Source organism: Thalassophryne amazonica, chromosome 1 (genome assembly GCF_902500255.1).
Source record: "Thalassophryne amazonica chromosome 1, fThaAma1.1, whole genome shotgun sequence".
NCBI classification, from domain to species: Eukaryota; Metazoa; Chordata; class Actinopteri; order Batrachoidiformes; family Batrachoididae; genus Thalassophryne; species Thalassophryne amazonica.
Window position 1 is genome coordinate 24604630 of NC_047103.1, and position 20503 is coordinate 24625132.

At 40.7% G+C, this 20503-nt stretch overlaps 1 protein-coding gene across 1 annotated transcript in view; it reads left to right on the forward strand.

Moving 5' to 3' along the window:
- The first annotated feature begins 1690 nt into the window (after window positions 1-1690).
- Window positions 1691-20503, forward strand: part of vps41 (VPS41 subunit of HOPS complex) — a 56451-nt gene continuing 37638 nt past the window's right edge. Inside the window, exons 1-2 of the mRNA XM_034167410.1 lie at window positions 1691-1872; window positions 2130-2168. Of these exons, the coding sequence (XP_034023301.1) occupies window positions 1852-1872; window positions 2130-2168 (60 nt within the window). The 5' untranslated portion in view covers window positions 1691-1851. The remainder of the gene's footprint in view (window positions 1873-2129; window positions 2169-20503) is intronic.

The window sequence follows — 20503 nt, forward strand, 5'->3', positions numbered from 1 at the left end:
TGGGCCACTCGATCCACAACATTGACATCAGAAAACCGCTCACCCACACAACGCCACACACGCTGTCTGCCATCTGCCCTGAACAGTGTGAACCGGGATTCATCCGTGAAGAGAACACCTCTCCAATGTGCCAAACCTCAGTGAATGTGAGCATTTGCCAACTCAAGTCGGTTACGACGACGAACTGGAGTCAGGTCGAGACCCCGATGAGGACGACGAGCATGCAGATGAGCTTCCCTGAGACGGTTTCTGACAGTTTGTGCAGAAATTCTTTGGTTATGCAAACCGATTGTTTCAGCAGCTGTCCGAGTGGCTGGTCTCAGATGATCTTGGAGGGGAACATGCTGGATGTGGAGGTCCTGGGCTGGTGTGGTTACACGTGGTCTGCGGTTGCGAGGCTGGTTGGATGTACTGCCAAATTTCTGAAACGCCTTTGGAGACGGCTTATGGTAGAGAAATGAACATTCAATACATGAGCAACAGCTCTGGTTGACATTCCTGCTGTCAGTATGCCAATTGCACGCTCCCTCAAATCTTGCGACATCTGTGGCATTGTGCTGTGTGATAAAACTGCACCTTTCAGAGTGGCCTTTTATTGTGGGTAGTCTAAGGCACACCTGTGCACTAATCATGGTGTCTAATCAGCATCTTGATATGGCACACCTGTGAGGTGGGATGGATTATCTCAGCAAAGGAGAAGTGCTCACTATCACAGATTTAGACTGGTTTGTGAACAATATTTGAGGGAAATGGTGATATTGTGTATGTGGAAAAGGTTTTAGATCTTTGAGTTCATCTCATACGAAATGGGAGCAAAACCAAAAGTGTTGCGTTTATATTTTTGTTGTGTACTTTGGGAGTTTATCCCGGACAGACAGACAGACAGACAGAATTAGCTCTTTATGTATATAGATTTTTATAAGGAGGAGTCAAGGGCAATTTCATTATACATTGTATAATGATAATAAAGTGATTCTGATTCTGATTTGAAGGTCCCAATGAGGACAGTGGGCTCCATGATCTGAAAATGGAAGAAAATGTGGAAAAAGTGAAGAGCTGTGAATATTTTCCAGATGGACTGCAGGCTGATGTTCGATTTATTGTTTAATATCACCCCCCCCCCCCCCCCCCAATAAATAAACAATAAGTAAATCAGGGTGACAGTTACTGCAGAAAAATAAATGCTAAGTATATTGTAATTTTATTATTTATATTTTATTAATTGTAGTCGAGGTCAAATATGTTTTTCATGCAAATGCTTTCGGAGTGATTTGTAGAATTTCACATTTAAATATTCAACGATGCATTTCTATACTGTTTAATGGAAGAAAGAACAAACAAACAAACAGGATGATTACAAAAGCCTCACCAACAAAAAGACTGATTCAAAAGGCAATAAATTGATGGAAATAATCACAGTTGCAGTTACTTTATTGTCAAGTTAAGTCAATCTTTCCCACATTAAATCAGCGTTCTAGGTAATGTAACTGAAATAATCTAAAAACGTAAAACTAACTTTATTTTAAAAAGATATTTGAGAAACAAAATCATAAATGATCGAAAAACTAAACATGTAAATCCACACCTGTCCGTTACAGCCTCTTCCTCAGTGCTTCCACGATGAAGAAGAAGAAGAAAAAAAAAATCTACGAAGACTTCAATACCCATAATGCATTTTCGTATTGCTGTGGTCATGTGATTTAACTCGACGCAGAACGTCTGCATAACAACAATCGTGACTATTTTAATGTTTGTGAAGAGGAATAAGGTTGTTTGTCACTTTTGAGAAGGGGTAACATATATTTTCTAAATTAAAGTGTCGTGTTTTTTTTATTTTTCAGAGAAATTGCAATGGCAGATACGGAAGAGCCGGTAAGTACACTGAGCTAACGTTAGCTTGCTAATGTTGACATAATGTATTCCTTTTTATTTCTGTAGTGTTTTAATTTGCTCTTTATTTCCATGGTGTTTAAAATGTTTGTGATATGGATGAAGTCGAACAAATTAATGTCACTCGTTGCTATAGAAATACTGTGGTTTATTTCAATTACAACCATTGGCTATTCACTTTTTCGTCTGAAAATGTTTCTTATAAAAGCCATCATTCATCATATTGTTTGTTCATTTAGAACAGGAAGACGAGTGAGGAATTCACAGATGAGTCTGAGGTAAGAACTTATTTTATAATAAATTCGGCTCCTAACTCCAAATTTGTGAAATGAATATTGCTGTACTTTTGTTACATCCTTTAAGTAATTTATAATAAGTATATAAACATACGAGGGCTGTCAATAAAGTTACGGTCCTTTTTATTTTTTTCAAAAACTATATGGATTTCATTCATATGTTTTTACGTCAGACATGCTTGAACCCTCGTGCGCGTGCGTGAGTTTTTCCACGCCTGTCGGTGACGTCATTCGCCTGTGAGCACTCCTTGTGGGAGGAGTCGTCCAGCCCCTCGTCGGAATTCCTTTGTCTGAGAAGTTGCTGAGAGACTGGCGCGTTGTTTGATCAAAATTTTTTCTAAACCTGTGAGACACATCGAAGTGGACACGGTTCGAAAAATTAAGCTGGTTTTCAGTGAAAATTTTAACGGCTGATGAGAGATTTTGAGGTGATTCTGTCGCTTTAAGGACTTTTCACGGTGCGAGACGTCGCGCTGCGCTCTCAGGCGGCGTCGTCAGCCTGTTCAAGCTGAAAACATCCACATTTCAGGCTCTATTGATCCAGGACGTCGTGAGAGAACAGAGAAGTTTCAGAAGAAGTCGGTTTCAGCATTTTATCCGGATATTCCACTATTAAAGGAGATTTTTTTAATGAAAGACGTGCGGACGGGTCCGCGCGTCGGGACGCAGCCGCCGCGACGCTCCGCCACAGGAAAAACACCTCTGTTGAAAGCCTTAAGGACAAGTTGGAACATGTCCTGCCTGTTAAACAATTTCTCATATACTCACTCCACTGAAAGCCATCAAAAGCCGCCTGGATTTTACAAATGGTTATCAACACGGAGGTGTTTTTCCTGTGCCGCCGCACCGCGTCGGCTGCGTCCCGACGCGCGGACCCGTCCGCACGTCTTTCATTAAAAAAATCTCCTTTAACAGTGGAATATCCGGATAAAATGCTGAAACCGACTTCTTCTGAAACTTCTCTGTTCTCTCACGACGTCCTGGATCAATAGAGCCTGAAATGTGGAGGTTTTAAGCTTGAAACAGGCTGATGACGCCGCCTGAGAGCGCTGCACGACGTCTCACACCGTGAAAAGTCCTTAAAGCGACAGAATCACCTCAAAATCTCTCATCAGCTGTTAAAAGTTTCACTGAAAACCAGCTTAATTTTTCGAACCGTGTCCACTTCGATGTGTCTCACAGGTTTAGAAAAAATTCTGATCAAACAACGCGCCAGTCTCTCAGCAACTTCTCAGACAAAGGAATTCCGACGAGGGGCTGGACGACTCCTCCCACAAGGAGTGCTCACAGGCGAATGACGTCACCGACAGGCGTGGAAAAACTCACGCATGCGCACGAGGGTTCAAGCATGTCTGACGTAAAAACATATGAATGAAATCCATATAGTTTTTGAAAAAAATAAAAAGGACCGTAACTTTATTGACAGCCCTCGTATGTACAGGAATGACAGAATATGAACAACCAGATAACAAAGGTTAAGATATAACAACATGGTTTGAGTTTTGTTTGGATTTAACAAGTTCCTTGAAAACTTTCACCTTGCACACTTGGTTGTTGTGATGTGCACACTTTAAAAAACCGACAGACTAAATGGTTAATTTAAACAAGTCGTATACAAGAGGGGTTCTGGTGCTTCCCATTACTGCATGGGTGAGAGTTGTACACTAAGGTATGAGGTGTCTTTGCAAGACCCTTGGGTACCACTGGAATGAGTTAGTGTTAAGTGAGGTGGGCTTCATAGATAATTGGCAAAGCTTCTGGGGAAAACCTGGTCTTGTTAGGAGAGACGGCATCCATCCCACTTTGGATGGAGCAGCTCTCATTTCTAGAAATCTGGCCAATTTTCTTAAATCCTCCAAACCGTGAATATCCAGGGTTGGGACCAGGAAGCAGAGTTGTAGTCTTACACACCTCTCTGCAGCTTCTCTCCCCCTGCCATCCCCTCATTACCCCATCCCCGTAGAGACGGTGCCTGCTCCCAGACCACCAATAACCAGCAAAAATCTATTTAAGCATAAAAATTCAAAAAGAAAAAATAATATAGCACCTTCAACTGCACCACAGACTAAAACAGTTAAATGTGGTCTATTAAACATTAGGTCTCTCTCTTCTAAGTCCCTGTTAGTAAATGATATAATAATTGATCAACATATTGATTTATTCTGCCTTACAGAAACCTGGTTACAGCAGGATGAATATGTTAGTTTAAATGAGTCAACACCCCCGAGTCACACTAACTGCCAGAACGCTCGTAGCACAGGCCGAGGCAGAGGATTAGCAGCAATCTTCCATTCCAGCTTATTAATTAATCAAAAACCCAGACAGAGCTTTAATTCATTTGAAAGCTTGACTCTTAGTCTTGTCCATCCAATTTGGAAGTCCCAAAAACCAGTTTTATTTGTTGTTATCTATCGTCCTCCTGGTCATTACTGTGAGTTTCTCTGTGAATTTTCAGAACTTTTGTCTGACTTAGTGCTTAGCTCAGATAAGATAATTATAGTGGGCGATTTTAACATCCACACAGATGCTGAGAATGACAGCCTCAACACTGCATTTAATCTATTATTAGACTCAATTGGCTTTGCTCAAAATGTAAATGAGTCCACCCACCACTTTAATCATATCTTAGATCTTGTTCTGACTTATGGTATGGAAATTGAAGACTTAACAGTATTCCCTGAAAACTCCCTTCTGTCTGATCATTTCTTAATAACATTTACATTTACTCTGATGGACTACCCAGCAGTGGGGAATAAGTTTCATTACACTAGAAGTCTTTCAGAAAGCGCTGTAACTAGGTTTAAGGATATGTTTCCTTTTTTATGTTCTCTAATGCCATATACCAACACAGTGCAGAGTAGCTACCTAAACTCTGTAAGTGAGATAGAGTATCTCGTCAATAGTTTTACATCCTCATTGAAGACAACTTTGGATGCTGTAGCTCCTCTGAAAAAGAGAGCTTTAAATCAGAAGTGCCTGACTCCGTGGTATAACTAACAAACTCGCAGCTTAAAGCAGATAACCCGTAAGTTGGAGAGGAAATGGCGTCTCAGTAATTTAGAAGATCTTCACTTAGCCTGGAAAAAGAGTCTGTTGCTCTATAAAAAAGCCCTCCGTAAAGCTAGGACATCTTACTACTCATCACTAATTGAAGAAAATAAGAACAACCCCAGGTTTCTTTTCAGCACTGTAGCCAGGCTGACAAAGAGTCATAGCTCTATTGAGCCGAGTATTCCTTTAACTTTAACTAGTAATGACTTCATGACTTTCTTTGCTAATAAAATTTTAACTATTAGAGAAAAAATTACTCATAACCATCCCAAAGACGTATCGTTATCTTTGGCTGCTTTCAGTGATGCCGGTATTTGGTTAGACTCTTTCTCTCAGATTGTTCTGTCTGAGTTATTTTCATTAGTTACTTCATCCAAACCATCAACATGTCTATTAGACCCCATTCCTACCAGGCTGCTCAAGGAAGCCCTACCATTATTTAATGCTTCGATCTTAAATATGATCAATCTATCTTTATTAGTTGGCTATGTACCACAGGCTTTTAAGGTGGCAGTAATTAAACCATTACTTAAAAAGCCATCACTTGACCCAGCTATCTTAGCTAATTATAGGCCAATCTCCAACCTTCCTTTTCTCTGAAAAATTCTTGAAAGGGTAGTTGTAAAACAGCTAACTGATCATCTGCAGAGGAATGGTCTATTTGAAGAGTTTCAGTCAGGTTTTAGAATTCATCATAGTACAGAAACAGCATTAGTGAAGGTTACAAATGATCTTCTTATGGCCTCAGACAGTGGACTCATCTCTGTGCTTGTTCTGTTAGACCTCAGTGCTGCTTTTGATACTGTTGACCATAAAATTTTATTACAGAGATTAGAGCATGCCATAGGTATTAAAGGCACTGTGCTGCGGTGGTTTGAATCATATTTATCTAATAGATTACAATTTGTTCATGTAAATGGGGAATCTTCTTCACAGACTAAGGTTAATTATGGAGTTCCACAAGGTTCTGTGCTAGGACCAATTTTATTCACTTTATACATGCTTCCCTTAGGCAGTATTATTAGACGGCATTGCTTAAATTTTCATTGTTACTCAGATGATACCCAGCTTTATCTATCCATGAAGCCAGAGGACACACACCAATTAGCTAAACTGCAGGATTGTCTTACAGACATAAGGACATGGATGACCTCTAATTTCCTGCTTTTAAACTCAGATAAAACTGAAGTTATTGTACTTGGCCCCACAAATTTTAGAAACATGGTGTCTAACCAGATCCTTACTCTGGATGGCATTACCCTGACCTCTAGTAAAACTGTGAGAAATCTTGGAGTCATTTTTGATCAGGATATGTCATTCAAAGCGCATATTAAACAAATATGTAAGACTGCTTTTTTGCATTTACGCAATATCTCTAAAATTAGAAAGGTCTTGTCTCAGAGTGATGCTGAAAAACTAATTCATGCATTTATTTCCTCTAGGCTGGACTATTGTAATTCATTATTATCAGGTTGTCCTAAAAGTTCCCTGAAAAGCCTTCAGTTAATTCAAAATGCTGCAGCTAGAGTACTGACGGGGACTAGAAGGAGAGAGCATATCTCACCCATATTGGCCTCTCTTCATTGGCTTCCTGTTAATTCTAGAATAGAATTTAAAATTCTTCTTCTTACTTATAAGGTTTTGAATAATCAGGTCCCTTCTTATCTTAGGGACCTCATAGTACCATATCACCCCAATAGAGCGCTTCGCTCTCAGACTGCAGGCTTACTTGTAGTTCCTAGGGTTTGTAAGAGTAGAATGGGAGGCAGAGCCTTCAGCTTTCAGGCTCCTCTCCTGTGGAACCAGCTCCCAGTTCGGATCAGGGAGACAGACACCCTCTCTACTTTTAAGATTAGGCTTAAAACTTTCCTTTTTGCTAAAGCTTATAGTTAGGGCTGGATCACGTGACCCTGAACCATCCCTTAGTTATGCTGCTATAGATGTAGACTGCTGCTGGGTTCCCATGATGCACTGAGTGTTTCTTTCTCCTTTTGCTCTGTATGCACCACTCTGCATTTAATCATTAGTGATTGATCTCTGCTCCCCTCCACAGCATGTCTTTTTCCTGGTTCTCTCCCTCAGCCCCAACCAGTCCCAGCAGAAGACTGCCCCTCCCTGAGCCTGGTTCTGCTGGAGGTTTCTTCCTGTTAAAAGGGAGTTTTTCCTTCCCACTGTCGCCAAGTGCTTGCTCACAGGGGGTCGTTTTGACCGTTGGGGTTTTTACCTAATTATTGTATGGCCTTGCCTTACAATATAAAGCGCCTTGGGGCAACTGTTTGTTGTGATTTGGCGCTATATAAATAAAATTGATTGATTGAATACTTCTTGGCAGTAGCTGTCTGTATGTAACTGTATTTGTATAGTGAATTTCTATTTGTATGTAGTGTCTCTCTCATTGGCTCACGTGATCATGAGACTATGTACTTGTACACGTATTTGCTATTGATACCTAGATTCCTCAGCTATGTTAAGCACAACCACTATTTCTAACTTTAACCATAACCCCTAACCACATCCATAACAATAACGCCAAACCATAACCCCTAATCATAACCATAACAATACTGCACTATGTACGAAGAGCCACTTCCGTAGTTCTTAGGGCGCTGTTTCCTTTGTTTTCTTTCCTTGGAGAACCCCTATTTGTTTTTAAGAAATGCTGAGCCCCCTAGCGCTCGCACACATACACACACAGCTAAGGAATACAATTAAAAGCTAAGGTATAAAAGAGCTAAAAAAATATTTTGAATTACTACTCATAATCCAAGAATGGAATTAAAGTGAATTATTATGACTTAATGTAACAAAACAAAATCTCATAACCATCCCAGTCATCTTTGGTGACCCCAGGGACTTGGGGAAACCTAGATCAGAGTTGTCATTTGCATCTTGAAGGAATGTCAGCTACAACATTTTGGCCATGTGGCATGTTTCTTTGTACATGATCCAGCATGTAGATGTCTTTGTAATGAGTACCTCAGCAACTGAAAAGGCTGGGAGGATGCGCACATTTCACCTGGCTGTGGCAGGTACATGTTATTATTGATAAATGGAGATGAACTGGTTGCAAAGTAGTAAACAAAGGACTAGTGCTGTCAGGTGATTAATTAATTAACAAGTTTTGATTGTTGTTGTTCATTTGGCTGTTCCCGTTTTGTTCTCTCTTTCTCGGGGTCACCACAGCGGATACAGCCCGATCCGCATTGGGACTTGGCACAAGTTTTACACTGGATGCCCTTCCTGACACAACTCCAGTTTTACCTGGAGAAACACACACAGCCGCTGGTGTTCCAAAGAGGTCTCCCATCCAAGTACTAACCAGATCCTGCTCTGCTTAGCTTCTGAGATCTGACGGGATCAGGCTGACACAGAGCAGACCAGCTGCAATTAACAAGCTTTGATATTAATCTAAATTAATTGCATGTATAATTTTTTTGAAAATATCACAAGATACATGCAGCATTTTAGAAATGCCAATACAATAAACAAAGATTTCACTCTTATTAAAAACAATTACAGAAATATTTCAATGTATAAAAATACACTGTGCAGTCCCCATGCTTTGAAAAATGCTGCATCATAGTAAAATAGTAAATGGACTGCATTTATATAACTTTTTTTTTTTTTTTTTTGGTGAACGTTGTTTACAGTGATGGCTCACATTCACACACCGATGTCAGGGAGATTGTCCGACTCTCTGGAGGAAGAGAGTCGGACAGTGAGGGCAGTCAGCCAGGCGCAGCAGGGGTCCTGGACCACATGGGAGGATGCTTCAGACCGTAGAATCAGTTGGTCCTACCTGTGGTCCATGGAGCCACTTCGCATTAGTTTCCTGCTGCGCTCAGTGTACGACGTCCTGCCAACCCCTGTCAACCTGCAGAAGTGGAAGTTGGTTGAGTCCAATGCATGCATTTTAGATATTTAGATATACTTTAGTATACTAGTATAGTTCCACCTTTGAATTGGAATATACACTCAACAAAAATATAAACGCAACACTTTTGGTTTTGCTCCCATTTTGTAGGAGATGAACTCAAAGATCTAAAACTTTTTCCACATACACAATATCACCATTTCCCTCAAATATTGTTCACAAACCAGTGCTCACTATCTGTGATAGTGAGCACTTCTCCTTTGCTGAGATAATCCATCCCACCTCACAGGTGTGCCATATCAAGATGCCGATTAGACACCATGATTAGTGCACAGGTGTGCCTTAGACTACCCACAATAAAAGGCCACTCTAAAAGGTGCAGTTTTATCACACAGCACAATGCCACAGATGTCACATGATTTGAGGGAGCGTGCAATTGGCATGCTGACAGCAGGAATGTCAACCAGAGCTGTTGCTCATGTATTGAATGTTCATTTCTGTTCCATAAGCCGTCTCCAAAGGCGTTTCAGAGAATTTGGCAGTACATCCAACCAGCCTCACAACCACAGACCACATGTAACCACACCAGCCCAGGACCTCCACATCCAGCATGTTCACCTCCAAGATCGTCTGAGACCAGCCACTCGGACAGCTGCTGAAACAATCGGTTTGCATAACCAAAGAATTTCTGCACAAACTGTCAGAAACTGTCTCAGGGAAGCTCATCTGCATGCTCGTCGTCCTCATCGGGGTCTCGACCTGACTCCAGTTCGTCGTCGTAACCGACTTGAGTGGGCAAATGCTCACATTCGCTGGCGTTTGGCACGTTGGAGAGGTGTTCTCTTCACGGATGAATCCCGGTTCACACTGTCCAGGGCAGATGGCAGACAGCGTGTGTGGCGTCGTGTGGGTGAGCGGTTTTCTGATGTCAGTGTTGTGGATCGAGTGGCCCATGGTGGCGGTGGCCGTGGGGTTATGGGCAGGCGTCTGTTATGGACGAAGAACACAGGTGCATTTTATTGATGGCATTTTGAATGCACAGAGATACCGTGACGAGATCCTGAGGCCCATTGTTGTGCCATACATCCAAGAACTATAATAATATGATGATAATAATAATAATAATAATAATAATATGATAATGCACGGCCCCATGTTGCAAGGATCTGTGCACAATTCTTGGAAGCTGAAAATGTCCCAGTTCTTGCATGGCCGGCATACTCACCGGACATGTCACCCATTGAGCATGTTTGGGATGCTCTGGACCGGCATATACGACAGCGTGTACCAGTTCCTGCCAATATCCAGCAACTTCGCACAGCCATTGAAGAGGAGTGGACCAACATTCCACAGGTCACAATTGACAACCTGATCAACTCTATGTGAAGGAGATGTGTTGCACTGCATGAGGCAAATGGTGGTCACACCAGATACTGACTGGTATCCCCCCCAATAAAACAAAACTGCACCTTTCAGAGTGGGCTTTTATTGTGGGCAGTCTAAGGTACACCTGTGCACTAATCATGGTGTCTAATCAGCATCTTGATATGGCACACCTGTGAGGTTGGATGGATTATCTCAGCAAAGGAGAAGAGCTCACTATCACAGATTTAGCCTGGTTTGTGAACAATATTTGAGGGAAATGGTGATTATTGTGTATGTGGAAAAAGTTTTAGATTTTTGAGTTCATCTCATACAAAATGGGAGCAAAACCAAAAGTGTTGCGTTTATATTTTTAAGTGTAATATATAAGATATACGTTACTGAATTTTCATGCGTCAGATGTGGAAAGAGGGGTACAATGGAACATGTCCTTGCTGGTTGTGGTTCATCATTACCGATGTATACATGGCGACACAATCAAGTCCTCAAGGTTCTTGTGGACACCCTGAATACACAGCGTGAAGCAACTAGCTTTCAAAAGCCCTGCCAGGATATCTCATTTGTGAAGGCTGGTGCAATGGTCAGGAAAAGGCCTAAACAGGACACTGTGGCATCTGTTAGTGCACTGAGACAGTGGAGCATCCAGGCGTACATTGGGAGGGCCCTAGTCTTTCCACACCACATAGCAGTCACCACTCTGCGGCCGGACATAGTACTGTGGTCGGACGATGCAAAGGCCGTCATGTTGGTTGAACTAACAGTACCATGGGAGATCAACATGGAATGGGCCTATGAGAGAAAACTGGCTAGGTACAGTGAGTTTAAGGGACAGTGTGAAGACCGAGGTTGGAAGTGTTCTGTCTACCCAGTAGAAGTTGGCTGCCGAGGCTTTGTGGGGTGCTCTACCATCAAGTTTTTGACTGATATTGTGCCCCCAAGGCTGAGGAGGGCCACTGTGACCAAGCTCCAGGAGGCAGCTGAGTCTGCGTCTGCATGGATCTGGAATAAGGTCCGGGAGCCCTAGTACCTAGTTCTTGAACTGAGCTGTTTCTTTCTTTCTTTCTTTCTTTCTTTCTTTCTTTCTTTATTGTTTATTTGATGAGGACAATGCACATTAATGAACACTGTACATTTTCATGCCTTAGTGTAAATATGCCAGATTTAGCTAAAAGCTACTTTCTATCTGTAGTCCTCAGACACACAACAACAAACAATAATTACAAAAAATAAATTAAAACAAAACATGAGATTATGTACAATACATCTTACCTGTGTTGACAGGATTGATTGTTTTTGAGCCATATTTTAAGCTGTTGCCGTCGTCCACCAGGTGGCACCCCTTGGGTGCTGCTGGGGCCGCCCATACATGTCTTCTCCTACTGGAATAGGCCCCGAAAGGAGGTATGGGTTCCAGCTGAGGATGGTGGGTGACGAGCAGGGAATGTAATTCCCTGTATGAGTTGTACACTGATGTCAGGGTGCTGTGATGCATGGCACTCACTTCTTAACAGGAGCGACTTGGGATTAAGCACCTTTCCCAAAGGCCTTGAGTAATTTTTATGGTCTGACAGGGATTTGAACTGAGGATTCTTTGGTCACAAGCCCAGTGCTTTAACCATTTTTCCTCATGAACATACTGGGCATAAAGTGCATTTTCAAAAAAACAAAAAACAATTATCACATGATTTAAGGTGTCTCTGAGTGTGTGAGTAATGTAGCAATTTTTGCTTTGCATATTAGTTTTTATGTTTTTATTCCTTATGTCAGAGAACAGCTTAAAGATAATCTACAACCCCGATTCCAATGAAGTTGGGATGTTGTGTAAAATGTAAATTAAAAACAGAATACAATGATTTGTAAATCCTCTTCAACCTATATTGAATACACCACAAAGACAAGATATTTAATGTTCAAAGTGATAAACCTTATTGTTTTTGTGCAAATATTTGCTCATTTTGAAATGGATGCCTGCAACATGTTTCAAAAAAGCTGGGACAGTGGTATGTTTACTACTGTGTTACATCACCTTTCTTTCTAACAACACTTAAGTGTTTGGGAACTGAGGACACTAATTGTTGAAGCTTTGTAGGTGGAATTCTTTCCCATTCTTGATTGATGTACAGTTTCAGTTGTTCAACAGTCCGGGGTCTCTGTTGTCGTATTTTGCACTTCATAATGTGCCACACAGTTTCAGTGGGAGACAGGTTTTGACTGCGGGCATGCCAGTCAAATACCCACACTCTTTTACTACGAAGTCACGCTGTTGTAACACGTGCAGAATGTGGTTTGGCATTGTCTTGCTGAAATAAGCAGGGACATCCCTGAAAAAGACATTGCTTGGATGGCAGCAAGTGTTGCTCCAAAACCTGGATGTACCTTTCAGCATTGATGGTGCCATCACAGATGTATAAGTTGTCCATGCCATGGGCACTAGCACACCTCTATACCATCACATATGCTGGCTTTTAAACTTTGCGCTGGTAACAGTCTGGATGGTCTTTTTCCTCTTTTGTCTGGAGGACACAACGTCCATGATTTCCAAAAGCAATTTGAAATGTGGACTCATTAGGCCGCAGCACACTTTTCCACTTTGCCTCTGTCCATTTCAAATGAGCTCGGGCCCAGAGAAGGCGGCGGCGTTTCTAGATGTTGTTGATGTATGGCTTTCACTTTGCATGGTAGAGTTTTAACTTGCACTTGTAGATGTAGCGACGAACTGTGTTAACTGACAGTGGTTTTCTGAAGTGTTCCTGAGATTCTTTACACAATGATGTTGGTTTTTAATGCAGTGCCGCCTGAGGGATCAAAGGTCACAGCATTCAGTGTTGGTTTTCGGCCTTGCCGCTTATGTGTAGAACGTTCTCCAGATTCTCTGAATCTTCTGATTATACTGTGGATTGTAGATGATGGAATCCCTAAATTCCTTGCAATTGATTGTTCAGAAATATTGTTCTTAAACTGTTGGACTATTTTTTTCCACGCAGGTGTTCACAAAGTGGTGATCCTCGCGCCATCTTTGCTCGTGAACGGCTGAGCCTTTTGGGGATGCTCATTTTACACCCAATCATGACACTCACCTGTTTACAATTAACGTGTTCACCTGTGGAGTGTTCCAAACAAGTGTTCTTTGAGCATTCATCAACTTTCCCAGTCTTTTGTTGCCCCTGTCCCAACTGTTTTGAAATGTGTTGCAAGCATCCATTTCAAAATGAGCAAATATTTGCACAAAAACAAAGTCTATCAGTTTGAACATTAAATATTGTCTTTGTGGTGTATTCAATTGAATATAGGTTGAAGAGGTTTTGCAAATCATTGTATTCTGTTTTTATTTACATTTCATACAAGGTCCCAAGTTCACTGGAATTGGGGTTGTATGCGCAGTGGATGTGAATAGAGAATTGGTTGTGCATCACAAGTATTTTATTTTTTTTTAATCTAGGTATGTCTATTCCTTGTGAGGAATCAAAATCTTGGAAGAATTTATACAGCAAAAAAGTACATGAGTGAGCAGGGTGGTCAATCCATCCAAGCCAACTTGTGTCAGCAGTAACTCAAACAACTGTGATCATCTTGTATATGTCCTGCTTAACATGGCATGTGACAAGGACAAACTGGTTATAATCTGGTCAACTTTGATGCACCAGTTAAAGCAAAAAAGCGACATTGTTTAGCCAATGTAATACCTCCGATGTGGTTTCAGGTTTCATGTGAGCTACCAAATTAAGATAGCAAATGTGGAGAAGCATGATTGTCAATATTTTGTCAAATGTGAGGCAAAATATACAACAGAAAGGAAAATCAGAATTAAGTGTTTGGTAGAATGCATGAACGGGGATAATCTCAAAACATTATGCAGATACTGCAAGTTACTCACAACAAACTGGGAACACTCTTCAAAAACTTTATGAAAGTTTTGAAACACGTGCATTTCGAAACACATTGTTCTAGAGTCCACTTGAAAAGTAAGAGTGTGCAGCCACCTAATGGATAGTTTGAAAATATGCATCCTTATCATATACCTATAAATGATACGCCAATATGATTGGATAAAACACTAAAGAATAAATAGCAATACACCCTTTTCACGGACGGGTAATATTTTTCATACCACCTGCGTAATCAGCTAATCAGGTGTCACGTGCAATTCTTTCCGCCTCGCTTAGAAAACAGCGCTTGGAACTTGAGGTGGATGGATGATGAAAGAAGCAAAACACCTTCGCAATTTATGTCGATATTCTGATGAATTTCTTCATTTACAGCAGCTTCATTAAACAAATGTACTCGAATGATTATCAGCACGACGGTGAGCTTACAGGCTAACCTCCGCTAACACTAGAGGACAGTTGCCAGTTATGGCTTCTGAAACAAGGGAGAAAAAAAGAAACAGCACCGTTCAGCTGAAGCATTAGTGGATGTAAAATATTCTGTCTGTTAAGAGCTTCACCTCTTGTTCCACGTGTGTATTTCCCACCGGTGTCACGTACGTCCACTAATGCTTCAGCTGAACTGTGCTGTTTCTTTTTTCTTTTTTTTTCTCCCTTCGGCCTCAGGGTGTATGGTTTTCTTCAGGGTGTATAAAGCCATATTCATTGGTGAACAACTTGATAACTGATAATATCATATTATGAATTTCATAACTAAAATCTGCAGTCAGCACCAGTGTTGCCACAGTTACTTTGAAAAAGTAATCCAATTACTGATTACTCCTTGTAAAAGTAACTTACTTTACTGATTACTCAATTGTAAAAGTAACTTGGTTAGATTACTAGTTACTTTTTTAGTTACTTTCCCCAGCTGCCGACAACAACCCACGTCAACATGACAATGATACCTGTTTTGCCAAAACTCACTTTATAGTCACCCTTTCTTGACTTCAATGAAAACAAATACTTGTTTTATAAAAAGTAAAATAAAGACCTCTTTCTTGACCTCATATTTAACTGTTGACAGCACTGTAACAGTAAAACTTGCAATTTCAAACCTACATTGTTTATAAATGTAACTATTAAATTCTAACATTTAAATTCTCTAAACATTTTACTTGTCGAAATTATTATTATTTTAAGCAGTATTAGTAGTTGTAGTAAAAAACGTCTTCAAAACTGGACCTTTAATCTAGGGGTGTTGTGGGGGAGGGGGGCACATCCTTGCCCCACGCCCCCATTCCATCTAGATTCGCCCCTGCTTTGGCGTTTGAGCACAAAGAATGGATAACATGTATTTATGCAGAAAACATGACCAGATTTACAGGTAAGAAAGTTTTATTGCGTTTTCACATCATGTGGTCCTCAGAAAGAGAGTTTAGTTGCATTTGAGTGGAAAAATTGTGTTAGCTGTTGACGCGTCGCGGAGGATCAGATGTTTTTAACGAGACGATACGGAGCAGCTCAGCTCAGAATTCTAAATAAAGGAGGGAAAAAAGTATAAAAATGTCTTTGTAAAGCTCAGTGCAGGTGTGCTGATCACCGCGCTTTAAGAGGTGAGGACGAGTCGAGCAGCTGCAAAAAAACGCGGATGAAAAGCTCACAGCTCACTGAAAGTGGGCAGTTCAGTCGAACCCTGACCTCCTGCCCACGGACCAAGTTTAATGCTGCTATCGACCCACAATGAAAAATAATAGTAACGCACAGTGACTTGGAGAAGTAACTTTAATCTGATTACTGATTTGGAAAGATTAACGCGTTAGATTACTCGTTACTAAAAAAAGTGGTCAGATTAGAGTAACGCGTAACGCGTTACCGGCATCACTGGTCAGCACATACCTGGTTTGTATGTGCACTGATATGCTAACCTGTGCTTTATTTATTTTGAGTTATTTAAAGATCATCTAAATGTCCTAATGTTAAAAAAAGTGGTGATTAACATTTAGGTCTATGTCCAGGTCCTTACCAAAATCAAAATACCAACTCAAGTACACTAACCCAAGAAATTTCATTAATTTTTAAAAATATATATTATATTTTTATTTATTTATTTATTTATTTATTTTTCTATTATCTGCAGCTGGTCTGCTCTGTGTCAGCCTGATCCCGTTGGATCTCAGAAGCTAAGCAGTGCAGGATCTGGTTAGTACTTGGATGGGAGACCTCTTTGGAACACCAGCGGCTGTGTGTGTTTCTCCAGGTAACACTGGAGTTGCGTCAGGAAGGGCATCCAGCGTAAAACCTATGCCAAATACCAGTGCGGATCTGGCTGTATCCACTCTGGCAACCCCGAAAAAAAAAAAAAAAAATGGGAGCAGTCGGATAGATAACAACAACAACAGCAGTTTCTGCCATTATCTGGGTTCCAGGCACAATGGCAGTATACCAAACGGCTCATCCCACACTTCCCTATCCTGAGCCAAATTCTGTATGTCTTTCTGGGGGATCCTGAGGTGTTCCCAAGCGAGCTGGGAAATAGCAGTTGGACATTCCTGGAAGACCTCTCAAGGGAGACAAACAAGGGGCATCCTCAAAACAATATCCTTCAGGATTAATAGAGTTCTTCCTTTCTTATATGTCCAAACCACCTCAGCTGGCTCCTTTCAGTTTGAATTTGCAGTGGCTGTACTTTAAGTCTCACCCTTTCCCGAAGTGTAAGCCCAGATACCCAACAGAGGAATGTTGTATCCGTGACCTTGATCTTTCAGTCATTACCAAAAATCATGACCATAGGTGAAGATAGCGGTGTGAATCGATAGTTAAATTGAGAATGTTATCTTCTGGCTCAGTGCTTTTTTTACCATGATGGTATGGTAACAAAGTAAATAAATAAAAACTGAAGTGAATTCTTTTCTCAGACCCAAAATATACTCCTCTTGTGACATAGGTGGCTATGCAGCATAGGAAAACTTTCACAGTAATTAATGTTTTCACAAAGTTTAATGACAGTCAGTCGTTACCTTTTTGAGTATGACTTTGAGAATAAAAAAAAAACAGTCTCTAAAGCAACTCAGAAGTAGATATGAAACTGTACTACATTGCTGATTTTCAAGGGTCTGCATGGGTCTGTCAACTATGGGTGATTTTTGAATTCAGTAACAAAGATTGTGCTTGGTGTAAGGACTGCAATCCAACTTTTATCAAGACAGCTTGATCCCAAAAGGAGCTTTGTCAACTGTTGAGAGGTGTCAAACTGTCATGAATTACAGATAGCCTTCAGGATCCATCAATACCATGACTGACCTTCAGCATGTTACAGTCCACCTGTGCTTCTGAGAATCACAGATAAGCTAAATAAAATATGGTTTTACACATCAGCCTGGCAGGAAGGAGAGTTTACATTTCATATGAAGCAGAGAATGAAATCTCAGCAATAGGCTGGCTGCACGGGATGTTTGTGACAGAAATATTCAGGGATTGTGAAAAGAAAGCACCTTTGTGTCCTGTTTTTCTGTTGACATACATTGTGTTTAGTATATTATTACACCAACACTTGCTGGTGAACATGCATTACAGACCGTTGGATGCTCTGTATCCACTAAGTGGCTGCAAGGAGCAGATTGTTAGAATACCGTGTTTGTGTGCGTGCGTGCGTTGTGGCTGATGCTGTGCTGACTTATGATTTTGCCCAATAGCCCCCCCAAAAAAAAACATACAACCCCAATTCCAATGAAGTTGGGACGTTGTGTAAAATGTAAGTAAAAACAGAATACAGTAACTTGCAAATCCTCTTCAACCTATATTCAATTGAATACACCTTAAAGACAAGATATTTAATGTTCAAACTGATAAACTTTATTGTTTTTGTGCAAATATTTGCTCATTTTGAAATGGATGCCTGCAACATGTTTCAAAAAAGCTGGGACAGCGTTATGTTTACCACTGTGTTACATCACCTTTTCTTCTAACAACACTCAATAAGCGTTTTGAATTGTTGAAGCTTTGTAGGTGGAATTCTTTCCCATTCTTGCTTGATGTGCGACGTCAGTTGTTCAGCAGTCTATTGCTGTTGTTGTATTTTGCGCTTGATAATGCGCCACACATTTTCAATGGGCGACAGGTCTGGACTGCAGGTAGGCCAGTCTAGTACCCGCACTCTTTTACTACAAAGCCACGCTGTTGTTACATGTGCAGAATGTGACTTGCCATTGTCTTGCTGAAATAAGCAGAGACATCCCTGAAAAAGATGTTGCTTGGATGGCAGCATGTGTTGCTCCAAAACCTGGATGCACTTTTCAGCATTGATGGTGCCATCACATATGTGTAAGTTGCCCAAGCCATGGGCCCTAACACACCCCCATACCATCATAGATGCTGGCTTTTGAACTTTGCGCTGGTAACAATCTGAATGGTCTTTTTCCTCTTTTATCTGGAGGACACGACATCCACAGCACAGTTTTCCACTTTGCGTCTGTCCATTTCAAATGAGCTCATGCCCAGAGAAGGCAGCGGTGTTTCTGGATGTTGTTTATGTATGGCTTTCGTTTTGCATGATAGAGTTTTAACTTGCACTTGTAGATGTAGTGACGAACTGTGTTAACTGACAATGGTTTTCTGAAATGTTCCTGAGCCCGCGCGGTAAGATCCTTTACACAGTGATGTCGGTTTTTAATGCAGTGCCGCCTGAGGGATCGAAGGTCTCGGGCATTCAATGTTGGTTTTCGGCCTTGCCGCTTACGTGTAGAAAGTTCTCCAGATTCTCTGAATCTTCTGATTATATTATGGACTGTAGATGATGGAATCCCTAAATTCCTTGCAATTGAACGTTGAGAAACATTGTTCTTAAACTGTTGGACTATTTTTTTTTCCACGCAGTTGTTCACAAAGTGGTGATCCTCACCCCATCTTTGCTTGTGAATGGCTGAGCCTTTTGAGGATGCTCCTTTTATACCCAGTCATGACACTCACCTTTTTCCAGTTAAGTGTTCTTTGAGCATTCGTCAACTTTCCCAGTCTTTTGTTGCCCTGTCCCAACTTTTTTGAAATGTGTTGCAGGCATCCATTTCAAAATGAGCAAATATTTGCAGAAAAACATTTATCAGTTTGAACATTGAATATAGGTTGAATAAGATTTGCAAATCATTGTATTCTGTTTTTATTTACATTTTACACAACTTCCTAACTTCATTGGAATTGGGGTTATAATAAAATCTGAATTTGTTGGGCTAACAGGGGTTATTCTTGTTTTTTGTGGGGTGGTTGTTACTAGAGTGCCTTGATTGGAGAGTGGCGTCAACTCAGAACATGGCGCCATTTTGGGTCTAACTGAGTTGAACTATTGAATGAACCTTTTATGTTTTCAACATTTTTTTGAAATCATTTACCACATACAGCAACACATCCAGGTACAGGTGTTATCAAAATAAATATAAAAATAGCTAAGCTATCAAATTTACATGAATTTAAAATTTATGATTTTATTTAATTAATTTAAAGCCTGATTTATGCAGCTGCTGCTCTTTAACTCCATGTCAAGCAGTGACGTGTGTGACAGTTTTAAAGTTCTCTGTCTCTGGATTATGCTTTATTAGCTGGGGTACCCGGCGCTGCCCAGGTTAATCTGTTTTAGACATGGGCCAAATGCCAATCCGTTTAATAAAAACAATTGCCCAACATTTATGGTTGTAATGCTGATGTCTTACAAATGTAATATTTAATGGGCTAAAGTTTGTCCAGCAGAACTATAAGAGGTGGACTCCCCAAACTAAGTGGAAATACTTGGAGACTTTGTTTTGCATTGCAATCAAATTTATAACAAAATTACACACAAAAGATAGGTAACAGTAAATGTAAATATCAGTGAATCAAAATTGAGGTATTGGTGTACGAGGGCTGTCCGTAAAGTAGAGGTCCTTTTTATTTTTTTCAAAAACTATATGGATTTCATTCATATGCTTTTACGTCAGACATGCTTGCACCCTCGTGCGCATGCGTGAGTTTTTCCATGCCTGTCGGTGACGTCATTCGCCTGTGAGCACTCCTTGTGGGAGGAGTCGTCCAGCCCCTCGTCGGAATTCCTTTGTCTGAGAAGTTGCTGAGAGACTGGCGCTTTGTTTGATCAAAATTTTTTTCTAAACCTGTGAGAC